Source organism: Telopea speciosissima, chromosome 2, assembly GCF_018873765.1.
Source record: "Telopea speciosissima isolate NSW1024214 ecotype Mountain lineage chromosome 2, Tspe_v1, whole genome shotgun sequence".
Lineage (NCBI taxonomy): Eukaryota > Viridiplantae > Streptophyta > Magnoliopsida > Proteales > Proteaceae > Telopea > Telopea speciosissima.
In genome coordinates, this window is record NC_057917.1 from 77,343,044 (window position 1) to 77,356,951 (window position 13,908).

The 13,908-nt window shown below is 38.3% G+C and overlaps 1 protein-coding gene and 1 pseudogene across 1 annotated transcript; one reads left to right on the forward strand and one right to left on the reverse strand.

Annotated features, from left to right (window-relative positions):
- Positions 1-1,444: 1,444 nt before the first annotated feature.
- LOC122651150 lies at positions 1,445-2,549 on the reverse strand (annotated as a pseudogene).
- Positions 2,550-3,709: 1,160 nt separating this feature from the next.
- Positions 3,710-8,075, forward strand: LOC122653281 (NADH dehydrogenase (ubiquinone) complex I, assembly factor 6). Its single transcript, XM_043847256.1, has 2 exons — positions 3,710-3,909; positions 6,907-8,075. Exon 2 carries the CDS (start codon positions 6,929-6,931, stop codon positions 7,838-7,840), a length of 912 nt encoding a protein of 303 aa, XP_043703191.1. The 5' UTR covers positions 3,710-3,909; positions 6,907-6,928; the 3' UTR covers positions 7,841-8,075.
- Positions 8,076-13,908: the final 5,833 nt, after the last annotated feature.

Consider the following 13,908-nt stretch of genomic DNA (forward strand, 5'->3'; position numbering starts at 1 on the left):
AGAGGGCTATTTAATTAATAAAAAGGATTTTGCAATTTATCTACCAACCGTTTAAGCATTTTGTTCTCTTTTTCTTTGTTTGCCAGTTATTTTCATGGATCTTAATGGGCTTTGGATATTTACCAAAAAAAAAAGGGGCTTTGGATGGTCTATTATGTTTATACAGGCTAGAAATCATATATGCTTATAATATGGAAAAAAAGAGATAGCGATAATATCTTCCACCTTTCCACTGTAGTTGTTCCGTCCACATTGTCTTCCCCGGTCACACTCTCAGAAATTTAATTAAACCAGCGAGATGGAGCCTTCGTTGGAAGTAGCTCCGTCGACGTTCTCTTGTCCAGTCACACTCATTACAAGAAAATAAGGCTTCATTAAGAAAAACTCGGATAACTAATAAGAACGCATGCAGAAGCATTTAAGTGAATGAGATTTTTTAATCTATTGGGAGCTGAGCAGTAATTTTATGCTGTCTTATTTTTTCTGTGGGCTTGGTCGGGTTTTAGGTTAGTGAGAGCATCAAACAGATCCCAATCAATCCACCTCGGGTTTTGTTTTAAGGAAAACCCTAAATCTCATGCCATAAAAATTCAACCTAATAGATCACCCTTTTTTTGTTTTGTTTTTTTAGTTGGGCTTGAGCAGGTTCAGTTAAACCCACCCAAGTAGAGAGAGTAATAGAAATTCTCATTGGCTCTATGAATCAATAGATTCAAATCCATAAATTCCAAATCAATTTTGAATAAACAATAGATTTTTTAAAGTACCTTCAAAATAAAGAGATATTTCATGGAAGTAGTAACAGAGATAATAACAAGAGGTTGGGTATGTATGGTAACCATTCTGATTCAAAATTTTGATTCTAGGTCAGAATCGATTTTTTCTATTTCTGAATTTTTGGAGTAATTCTGTACCAACAAATGTTGTATGGTAAAAAATTGATTCTACTATACAGAGAAACTGAAACATGTATGGATTGCCATTTTATAAATTGATTCTGCTATCCGGCAACACCAATGTTTCCTGTACTCTTTTCTACAATCTATTCTCTCCTTACTATTTCAATAAAATCTGGTCTCTCAATTGGAACTGTGACTTCTCAAATCCGATCAAATTATGGAGAAGCAGCCCACCCCTCTCCTCTCAGAGAAAATGAAAGAGAAGGGAAGAAGAAAATAAGCTCACAAAACAGAAGAGAACAAACACAACCCAAATCAAAACCAGGTTACACCACCAAATACTAATCTTCATCTTCATTCTGATAATCAGTATTTGCTTGTACAAACTCATTCAATCAAATACACCAAACTGTCACTTCATTTATGAAAAATCAAAAGCAATCATCACTGCCAAAAACAGAGAAAAAAAAAACAAGAGATTTTTTTCCTTAACAGTAGTAGAAGATGATAAGCCATCAATTTATTCAGTTATGTTCATGAATAAATGGGATAGTAATGAATCTAAAAATCGAAGTATTACCAGTCCCAGAAGAGAATCTTCCATGAAACAAAGAATTAACAAAAAAAGAATCAGTTGGAATCAGGCCCTTCATTTCTTCCAAGCATAAGCCAGCAATGAAAACCCAGATGGACTTTGCAACTCGCTCTCCTCTGTACTGGCCCATTCCAACACAGAAGAACAGCAACCAGATCGACGAAGCTGAAGACATCGAAGATGACGACGAGCTCCCCGCCTTCAACAGACTCTTCTTCATCTTCTTCCACTCGAACCCATTCATCAAAAACCCACACAACTGCTGTTGCTATTCCGGCAACATTACCATCTCATCCTCCAATTTGTCCATTTTCTCGAACCTAAACATGAACACGGCATGCCCATTCTCAGCACCTTCGAACATCCAGTTGTAAACGTCCCTAGACACCTGAATAGGGACCCCATCCACTTCAATCCTCTCATTTCCTCTAAACTTCCACTTTAATTGTTTCACCTGCAAAACCCTCTTCCTATCGATGCTGAAACAAAGTCTGGGTTCATCTCTTGAATCCACTCACTCTGCAATCAATGGAGATATCTCTGGTCTGACCCCCAAATCTCGCTTTTGTAGTGTAATACTTGTTTCCCACAACATGCTCCCTCCTCAAAATCAAAACCTGGGATCTCGCTGGCTTTGTTGCTCTGGTTCTGCTGTAAGCTTCGTTGCAGGAGTCACCCATAACAAGAGTCATCTCGCCGTCGATGACAACAGCGACATAGAATCTAGACTGGGGTTCTTCTGGGCCTGAATTAAATTTGACTTTGGTGAGATCCCAGAAGATTCTAACCTTCCTTGTTGGGCTACTGAGATTGAATCTCTTAGAACCACGTCTACGCCAGAAGAGAAAGGGCTTGATGTAGAGGGCTGGCGGTGTTCTTCGTTTGAGAGATGGAGAGGGTAAAACCGTTTTAGGTTTTGTTATGTTTTGAGGGAAAATTCCAAAAAATGCCCCTCTAACTTAAGTCGTCTTTATTCTACCCGATTTTTCATAAAACCAATTCTTAGAATTGAGAAACTCCATTTTGGTGTTTCTCAAAAGCTTCCCAGAATTCATTATATCACCCGGTCTGTTTCAAAGAATCACAAAAATGGACCGGACAAACTATACATAATTTGATTCAATTCTGCCCCAGAATCAGAAAATACGTCGGAATCCATTTTTTGAAAGGTTACTATACATACCCTAATGGGTATGGGCTTGGAAAGATACTAGTTAGATTATCCAATTACGAGAATTTATTTTTGTAGTGTAATAGGTAAGGATTTCCTATTCTCTTGTTGCTTTTCTGTATTCCATTTTTTTAAAAGGCTAAATAAAAATCCAAATAAATGTTTTTGGACTAGAAATACAAGTAATATGAGGCTTCTCTACACACACACACACATAGAGAGAGAGGGAGAGAGAGAGAGCTAAGTAACTGAGACGAGCAAGCTAGGGAGAGATGTGCAACCCATTTTCTGATAATGCCGATAAGAACTAAAAGGGACGAGGAAATATTTTGGATCATACATACTTATTTCGGAAGGTTCAAATAAAGTACATTGTGATAAACATTGCGATAACATAAATAATGAGAAAACGAGATTTATCATTGTGAAACAGATATGAATAACACACCTTGGATTCAAAAAGATCAATAACAAAATACGACTTAAAAGAATTTGTACGTAACCCTAATGGCCCAGCTGCCCATATACCTTGTTTGAAAAAAATGCAAGAGAAATATAGATGTCATTTAGTTTCATTTTCAGTTTTACAAAGAGGGAAAATGAGATAATATCAAGTTCATCAATCAAAACTTTAAGAAAAGTAATCCAAAGTTCATTGAAAATGGTGAAAGAAGACCCCACTCCACTCTTAGAAAAATTAATTTGTTGCAATTTTAATACACTTAAACATGTTCGATTCACAATGAATTTTGAGAAGTCTAGGTAACCCTTCCATGGCAAGAATGAGTAAGTGAGGACTAAAAAAATTAAAGCAACTACCAAGAACCGAGGCCAGACCAGGCAAAAGTGGGCCAGTTTCGAGCGCGCGTGGGTTAGCTCGGCCAAAATCCTCGCTCCAATTGCTAGGCAGCCTAGGCTGCTGCGTGGTACAGCATGAGCATGGAGCGCTCCTAATTTTTCTTTACCCCAAATTACCCTTGTCTTTCTCCTTGTACTCTAGACATCACAGAACTCCGAAGTCCGAACCCCTGCGCTTGCTTCTTCTTTCTCAGTTCTTCGCTCTAAGCTGAGAGCCTGAGCTGCAATCATTTTATTTTCTCTGTCCACCAGACTCTCGTCGGGATCTGTAAAGGGGATTATTAGGTTTATTCAGATGGGATTAATCCTGATAGAGAAACTTGGATGAGAGTGCTGTGACAAAGCTGATTCTCATTTTGTATTCCGAGAGTTCTTACAAGGCACAGGTATGAGGTTCATCTTTGCCCTTATACACAGGCTGCGTGTTCAGTGTTCTCTCATCTATGTTTTCAATTATATAAGTTTATGATTTTCAGAAGAATTTGTAGTAATTGCCCACCTGGTGTTTGTAGAATAGTCTGTCTGAATGGTTTTAGTGCGAATTTAAGAATTAGGCTTCCAATACAAGCTGATAAGATATGTCTAATTATTATTTTATATTTTGGATTTTGCTTGTCAATGTTATAACTCAACCCATTGCATGACAATCCAAATGGGCTTGTCAAAACCATTTCTTGGTTGACAGGCTTTGTTAAGTTTCATTGCTTAGCAATTTATAAGTAAATAAATGAGCTAGTGATATGTGATGACACCCTTTATTCAAACATATACATCAATGGAGGATTTCAATGGTGCAAAAACTAAATCAAAGCCAAACTATTATGATCAGAATAACAGAGAACCATGGAACTTGTTCCTATTACGAGAGGGAAGAGGAGAAAAAGAAAGGAAAAGGAAAGAAAGAGAGAAAACTATCAGGATATAATTCTGTAATTAACAAGGATAAGTGCTCGAGTGCTTTAAACTCTCTGAGTCTTTTAAATTCTAGTCTCGATAAATTGGAATGTCAGGTTTCTGGCCGAGGATTATTGTTGGGTTTAGCTAGTTGCAAATGTTTGGAACCTGGCTTTGTCTGGGCATTCTCAATTGGATTTAAGAGAATATGAGCCATCTTGTGACCACTTCACTTGAATTTATTTGTTGATAAGAAAATTAGAACAACTAAAAAATGGTAGGAAACAGTTTTACGGGATTGGACCTTCAGGGTGTTCTCCCTATGAGCATAATCAACTGATTGTGGAAAAATTGAAGATTTAAACTGCTGATTTAGGAATTGGAATTATGGTTTTTTATGTTCTTGAAGATATAATTTTGGACAGTCATACGACCGACTATGATGTATGGTACGGAATGTTGGGTAGTTAAGAAACATCATATAGATAGACTCAGTATAGCTGAAATGAATATGTTGAGATGGATGTGTGGTAAAACTAGGAAGGATAAAGTAAGGAACGAACAAATTAAAGCTGATTTGTTGTGGCTCCAATACATGATAAGCTACGAGAAAGTCGTTTGAGGTGGCATGTCCATGTACAACGAAGGCCTTTAGATGCTCCGTTACAGAGGAGTGATTGATTCAGATTGAAGGAGCTAAAAGAGCCAGGGACAGACAGAAAATGACTCTAGAAGTGGTGAAGAAAGACATGCATTGCTTAGGCCTTGTGTCAAGTATGACTTTGAATAGAGCTGATTGGAGGGTAAGGATCTATGTAGCTAACTCCATTTAGTTGGGATAAGGCCGAATAGAGCTTATTGGAGGGTATGGACCCATGTAGCCGACCCCATTTAGTTGGGATAAGGATGAGTTGAGTAGTAGATATAATTTTGGCCATTTTGGCTAAAGTGGGCAAAAGTTAACAAATTTCAGTGATGTTTTTTACATGTTGATCAAAATATTTAATACTTCTATTATATGTAATTTCAATTTCTACCCTCTACCCAGCTAAATCTGTCAGATTTCACGTCAAACTGGATTGATGGATCAGTATTCCAAAAATGTTACATATGGATACCAACCTTAACAAGTGAGGGTGGGTTTTGATGTGAAAACGAAAGACTCTCAAACCTGCGAGAGAGAGGGAGAGAGATTGATTCAAAAATAAAGAGAATGACATAAATGCCCTTGAACATAAGTAAAAGAACTGGCCTTAGCATAAAACCATCTCGAAAAGATTCGGGTACCGCAGCTGTTGGGGAAAAGTGTACAGTACTTCCACTGCTAAAATACCAGCAGGTGTTTCTCGTGTTACTTATACCATACCGAGCTCATTGGAACATGTAAGCTGCTGGCATTATTATCATGGAGACCAAGGCCCTGTAAACATTGATTGATGCATCCTCAGAGTGTAATGTAGAAGCCTTAGCTGACTCAATGATTTGGCAATATCATATGCACTTGCAATGCATCTGCTATGGTTGGTTAATGGAAAGGAGATCGAGGAGGTGTTATGGAAGTCAACCCACTTTTTTAGATCTAAAACATAATGGGATGAATTTCTCTTTCATTTTTAAGGAGAAAATTTAAGGATGTTCTTGCGGTGATGATAAATAGCAGGGGCTGCCTGCATCATGATGGGGTTTTCAAGTTTGATAGTGTCTACTTTGTGCAAAATATGCCAAAATTTAGGATGGTCTGCGATCCACCCCTCCCAGGCCATTCGAATGCAAGTTACACCTGGTTATGGCCCTTTTTTATTAACATAGTCCGTTCTCCATCAATTGACTGACAAATTTAGGCAAAACCAAAGCTCCTATCATTTCGTTTGGAGCCATCATTTGCTCATTGAGGGAGCCTTCCACAATGATAGGGTGCTTAATGAAGAGGTTCATGGTCTCTTTCTCACTTGTTGGAGACAACTGTGACCAAACATACTTGCTGCGTTGTGTAAATATTGGATCTCCAGGTTACTACTTCTTTAGTCGATGAGAAAAACTTCTGGGTTTCTATGTGTGCACTATATTGTGGACCATACCCGTACAGGTTTTTTGTAGATTTAGTGCAAATTGAAATTTTTTGAAGGTGGAGATTGATTATCTGCAAACTCACTGCTTTTCTCTTTGCCAATTAAAGCTAATGTATTAATGTCTATTAAGATATTAATTGTTCTTTTATATCATTGCTATTTCTTCCTATGTGAATAATCTCTCTCTCTCTCTCACACACACACACACACACACTCACAACCACACACATATTTTTCTCCTTAAAGAAAAAAATACATGAGGTATCCAGCATTGTTGACAAGTGTGTCAGTATCTAATACTGTGGACAAAATCTAAAAATGACTACTAGGCGTGTCCTTCTTACGTAGTTGAAATATCTTTCAGTTTAGTTTTCAATGATAGATATTCTTTTGGCTATTCACTTTTTGTTTGATTTGCAGAAGCGATCACAATAAGGGTGTGATGAATAGCACTTCTGCATCCAGCAGCATCAAGACAGCCTTCTCGTATTGTGTACAACAAGTACGGAGCTATGATTACCACCAGTACCTTTGTCTCCTCCATCTCCCGCCTGACATGCGAAAGGCCGCATTCGCCCTCCGGGCTTTTAATGTGGAGACAGCTAGAGCCATGGATGTTGCTTCTGATCCCAGAATTGGCCTTATGCGTCTCCTCTGGTGGCAGGAAGCCATAGACAAGATCTTTGCTCACAAGGTCATTGAGCACCCAACAGCTCAGGCCCTCTCCCATGTAATCTCTGAGCAGAAAATCAGCAAGGGTTGGCTTAAACGGTCTATTGAAGCTCGGATCAATGATGCAAGAAGGGAAGAGAATGACATCCCAGAGACAATCGGAGAGTTGGAGAAATATGCAGAGGACACAGCGTCCATTATGCTTTACTTGACACTACAAGCTGGTGGTATCAGCTCTACTGCAGCAGATCATGCTGCCTCACATATTGGGAAAGCAAGTGGCCTTCTATTGCTGCTTAAGTCACTGCCTTATCATGCTAGTCGTAACCACCATATTTCTTATATACCAGCTGATGTAGCATCTAACCACGGGTTATTAGTTAAGTATGGAAATCAATCCGAAATTCAGATGGACAACCGTGAGGGGTTGTCAGATGCAGTTTTTGAGATGGCATCAGTAGCTAATGACCATCTCCAGAAGGCTCGTGAATTAGCTGGGACTGTACCTACCAAGGCTCTTCCAGTGCTTCTGCCAGCTGTGCCTGCACAGGTTCTGTTGGACTCACTACGTCGTGCACACTTTGATGTGTTTGATCCACGGTTAGCTCGGGGAGTTCTGGGGATCTCTCCATTATGGTTCCAATTGAAGTTGAAGTGGCATGCATGGAGAGGGAAGTACTGAATCCTATTCATCCCCCCCCCCCCTCCCTTTTTCCCCTCCTCAAATTTTCATAGGATGAGGACTAAAACCAGCTGGAGTGTGGCTAGGTATTTGAGTTTTATTTCTTGACGTTACAATAAAAAAGCACAATATAAAGGTGCTTGGTCTCACATTTAATCTTTTCCCCCCTTCATTTATTTGTTTGCCCTGTTTGGTGTCTTCTCTACTTCAATATTTTCTTCATTTGTATTTTGTAACATTAGATTTCGATTTCTTTTGAAAAAGAAATCGGTGATAAAGTAAATCTCTCTCAAAGCGGCACTCATTCCATATTGTAATAGCAGAGTGTTCAATGTCTCCTTTAAATGCAGCCGTGTTCATATTTGTATTTGTTAGACAATTGATCTCTAGTACCAATGTTCCTTAAGCAATCAAAGCAAGAAAAAAGATTTCTATTCAGACATACTATGGAAACTATGCAGGCTATGAAGTAATTTGCCACCCAGGTGGGTTACAACTTACAGATGGATTGAGACTGTCCAGCCTTGGTTTACTCCACAAGCTTCTAGGCTTCTATTATCTAGCATGTCTCTGCTCTTCTGCTGAATTGTGTGAAGTCTTGTGCCTTTGTAGATCATTAAAGTTTTCTTTGATCTCCATTACTGGTTGGCAATATCATGCGATGTCACGCATGATCTATGTATTGACATGCATTGTTTTCAATGGATTGCATTGTACACCTATAGCTTCAAGAAACTAAGTTGTATTGTTTTATCTATATCTTCAAGAAACTTTATTGGTGGTGGTTTCCATCCATTTCTTTACATAGTTCACATCTTTTGGTTCCTGTATTTAATTGCTACAGTTTACTTTGTTTTGAAACTCTTTCCTAAGATAGGTGGTCAGGTTGGTATTACTTAGAAAAGAAATATCATCGACGTATCTGTTTTGTGATGGTGCTGCATCTTTTTTATGATCATGCATATGCAGGTATGGTTTATTTTCTTGTTTTCAAATTGTTAATTAAGATGTTCAATACTAAGCTTTTTAAAATTAGGGAGAATCCGATGCATACATTACACACTAAGCTTTTTAACCAAAGTTCGAATCAGTCCGGTTTTTGGGTACGGGTGTAACAGGATTAATCCCATCTGAATAAACCTCATAACCCCCTTTACAGATCCCGACGAGAGTCTGGTGCACAGAGGAAATAAAATGATTGCAGCTCAGGCTCTCAGCTTAGAGCAAAGAACTGAGAAAGAAGAAGCAAACGCAGGGGTTCGGACTTCGGAGTTCTGTGACGTCGTTTAGAGTACAAGGAGAAATGCAAGGGTAATTTGGGGCAAAGAAAATTTTGGAGCGCTCCATGCTCATGCTGTACCACGCAGCAGCCTAGGCTGCCTAGCAATTGGAGCGAGGATGTTGGCCAAGCTAACCCACGCACGCTCGAAACTGGCCCACTTTCGCCTGGTCTAGCCTTGGTTCATGGTAGAGCTAAGAGAGAGAGAGATTACCATTGATGTAACTGGAGCACGAGGACTTGGCACAGCCAGTGATACAATTGGAATTTGTATCAAAATTACCGGATGCAGATGCGGACGCTTGGGACGGTATAAGACAATCCACACATAGATCAGCACATGAAGCTAATGAACTGCCTTCTTGTATGAAGCATTTGGTGCAACTGATGCAATCGCCAAGCGATAGAGCTGAGGTATGTTGTGCTGCAACCACAAACATCACTAAAAACATCAGAGCAAGTGATCGCCAAATGTTTCTTCCTCCCTCCATAGCTTGCTCTTCTCAGTTACTTACTTACCTCTCTCTCTCTCTCTCTCTATGTGTGTGTGTGTGTGTTGAGAAGCCTCATATTACTTGTATTTATAGTCCAAAAACATTTATTTGGATTTTTATTAAGCCTTTAAAAAAAATGGAATACAGAAAAGCAACAAGAGAATAGGAAATCCTTACCTATTACAGTACAAAAATAGATTCTCTTAATTGGATATCTAACTAGTATCTTTCCAAGCCCATACCCATTAAACCTCTTCTTATTATCTCTGTTACTATTTCCATGAAATATCTCTTTATTTTGAAGGTACTTTAAAAAATCTATTGTTTATTCGAAATTGATTTGGAATTTATGGATTTGAATCCATTGATTCATAGAGCCAATGAGAATTTCTATTACTCTTTGTACTAGTGTGGGTTTAAATGAATCTGCTCAAGCCCAACTAAAAAAAAAGAAACAAAAAATGGGTGATCGATTAGGTTGAATTTTTATGACATTGGATTAGGGTTTGCCTTAAAACAAACCCCTAGGTGGATTGATTGGGATCTGTTTGATGCTCTCACTAACCCAAAAACCCGTCCGGGCCCACAGAAAAAATAAGACAGTATAAAATTACTGCTCAATCCCCAATGGATTAAAAATCTCATTCACTTAAATGCTCCTGCATGCACTCTTATTAGTTATCCGAGCTCCTCTTAATGAAGTCTTGTTTTCTTGTAGTGAGTGTGACTGGAGAAGAGAATGTCGACGGAGCTACTTCCAACGAAGGCTCCATCTCGCTGGTTTAATTAAATTTCTGAGAGTGTGACCGGGGAAGACAATGTGGACGGAACAACTACAGTGGGAAGGTGGAAGATATTATCGCTATCTCTCTTTTACCATCTGTTTTCTTTTCCATAATAATAGATCATCCAAAGCCCCCTTTTTTTTTTTTTTTTGGTAAATACCCAAAGCCCATTAAGATCCGTGAAAATAAGTGGCAGACAAAGAATAAGATAACAAAATGCTTAAACGGTTGGTAGATAAATTGCAAAATCCTTTTTATTAATTAAATAGCCCTCTACCATAATGTATTAAGGACTATTCTTTTATCCCAAAATTTCTCATATCATATTTGAGGATTTTGACTACAACAACATATGAGACTTCTTCCTACAATGGATTCTCTTTGTTGCTGCTACAGCTGTTAGAACAAGGAGTCAAGCACCCTTCCAATTTTACATCATCATCATCTGCAATACAAAATAACTTACAATGTCAAGCTACTATTTGAGAGAGAGAGAGAGAGAGAGAGAGAGAGAGGGGGGACTTGGTGCAACGGTAAAGGTTGTTCCATTGTGACCAAATGGTCACGGGTTCAAGTCTAGAAACAGTCTCTTTGTGAAAACAGTAGTAAGGCTGCGTACATTATGACTCTTCCCAGACCCTGCAGTGGCAGGAACCTTGTGCATTGGATACGCCCTTTTTTTAAAGAGAGAGAGAGAGGGAAAGAGAATACCATTGATATATTTGGCGCAGGAGCATTGGGCACAGCCAACAATACAATTGAAATTTGCATCTGAAGTAGGGGGAACCATTGAAATACAGTCTATACATTCAAAACCACATATATTTAGTGGTTGATGTTTTATTAAGCATTTGATGCATTTGATGCATTTGAGAATCGATATCGCTGAGGTATGTTGTACTTCAAGCACAGACATTACTAAAAACATCATCACAAGTGTATAAGAAAAGGAGACAAGAAAATTGCCTCCTTCAGCTCCCATCATCCTTGCCATTGCAAACTGCCCAATGATGAAGATATGATCGCCGACCGTTCTGATCTACAACTCTGAACTCCAGAATACCTCGGCACAATAGGTGTTCTGGTCTCTTGTATTCTCTAGTACTAGTCCAGACACCTTGTGGTATTTATTCATTGGGATAAGGCTGGGTTGTTGTTGTTGTTACGAATCTCCACCATAACGTTCGGCAGCTACAATTCTTAACTCCCAACATTTGTTGGTTGCATTCTTAACACCCAACATTTAAATCCCCATTTCCTCCATTATGAATTATGGCGTGGGGACCGTTACAAAACTCTACCATAACGTTCGATGGTTACAACTCTTAACACCCAATGTTCGTCTGTTACATTCTCAACACCCAACATTCGAATCCCCATTTCCTCCATTATGAAATTTGGAGGGAATGACTGTTATAAAACTCCACTATAACGTTTGGCGGTTACAACTCTTAACACCCAACGTTTGTCGGTTTTATTGTCAACATCCAACATTCGAATCCCCATTGCCTCCATTATGAAATTTGGTGGGGATGACTGTTATAAAACTCCACTATAACGTTTGGCGGTTACAACTCTTAACACCCAATGTTCGTCTGTTACATTCTCAACACCCAACATTCGAATCCCCATTGCCTCCATTATGAAATTTGGTGGGGATGACTCTTACAAAACTCCACCATAACGTTCGGCGGTTAGAACTCTTAACACATAACATTCGTCAATTACATTGTCAACACCCAACATTTGAATCCCCATTTCTTCCATTATGAAATTTAGTGGGAATGACTAATACAAAACTCCACTATAACGTTTGGTGGTTACAACTCTTAACACCCAACGTTCGTCAGTTACATTGTCAACACCCAACATTTGAATCCCCCCATTTCCTCCATTATGAAATTTGGTGGAGATGACTGCTACAAAACTCCACCATAACGTCGGCGGTTACAACTCTTAATACCCAACGTTCGTCAGTTACATTGTCAACACCCAACATTTGAATCCCCATTTCCTCCATTATGAAATTTGGTGGGGATGACTGTTACAAAACTCCACCACAACGTTCGGCGGTTATAACTCTTAACACCCAAGGTTTGTCAGTTAGATTCTCAACACACAATGTTCAAATCCCAACGGGTAGCTTATGGATAAGTTCTAATGTGACAACATTGGACCACACCAGCTTACAAAGTGATCTAATGTTTCTTCCTTCCTCCATGGCTCTTCTCAGTTCCAATGCCTTTATATCTTCAAACTCAGTTAGTTGTGTGTGTGTGTGTGTGACTGTGTGTAGACAAACCTCATATTGCTTGAATTTATAGTCCAAAAACCTTTATTCTGATTTTTATTGAAGCTTTAGAAAAGGAAAATAAAATTCACTTGATTCTAGCATAATACAATTTTGAAAAAGTAAATCAAGAATACTTTTAAAGGACTATTTTTGGTTAGGAACTTGCCCCTAGAATAACATCAAGAGAATAGGAAATTGTAACAAATTACTCTACAAAACTAGAAAATCTTATTTGGATATCTAACTTGTTTCTCTTCCACCCCCACCCCCCAGTAAGCCTCTTCCCATGATCTTTGTTACTATTCAGATTATATTAAAATAAAGGGAAAAATCTGTTTACCATCCTTGTAATTTGAAAAAATTACATTGATCCCCCTTAAAATTATGCCTACTCCCTCCAAAGGGGAGGTGGATGTAATTTTGAGGGGGATCTGTATAATTTTTTCAAACTATAAAGGTTTTTTTGTAATTTTTCCTAAAATAAAAGAAAAAATATTACAATCGAAGAAAGGAGGGCATTCCTGCCTATTACAATTACAAAAGAATTAAGGTCCCACCTTCTGCAAAGCCAGTAGTAGAAAAACCTAAACATCTAAAATTAACAAAACCTATATCTGGTTCTACTAGAAGCTTCCCAAAATAAGTCTTCCTTGACATGGGAAGGAAGATCTTTGTAGCTGTCTTAGCTAAAAAGTCAATTATATTATTGGCTTCGTTGAAGCAATGAGTGACCTTTCAATTGATAGAACTTAAATAAGGCTTAAGGCAGTTCCAATCCTGTTGAACATACCAAGGCAAAGCTCCTGAACAAAGAGACAACACTAGGGCTGTAAACGGATCAGATTCGGCTCGGATAGTGCTATATCCGCATCCGCATCCGATTAGCTATCGAACGGATTCGGATAGTGCTAAACAGATACGGACACGGATATGGATCAGATATTTATCCATTTACATGTAAACATAGCTTTTCGGATAGCTATAGCCTATCCGTATCCGCATCCGTTTACATTTTACAATTTTTGTTTAGTATTTAATTAATTATATATTGGTTTACCAAAAAAAAATGTTAATTATCTATTGAACGAAAATATTTACAATTGTAAGATTGGGTTAAGTTTTTTAACCCAAAGAAAAAAAAATTAATAGTCAATTGAGTATGAAACAAACCAATATACAATCACATGCGTCTCATTTTTTTAATACATAAGATGACG

Coding starts and splice junctions, on each gene's coding strand:
- LOC122653281 (XM_043847256.1), top strand. CDS start 6,929: ATGAATAGCACTTCTGCATCCAGCAGCATCAAGACAGCCTTCTCGTAT.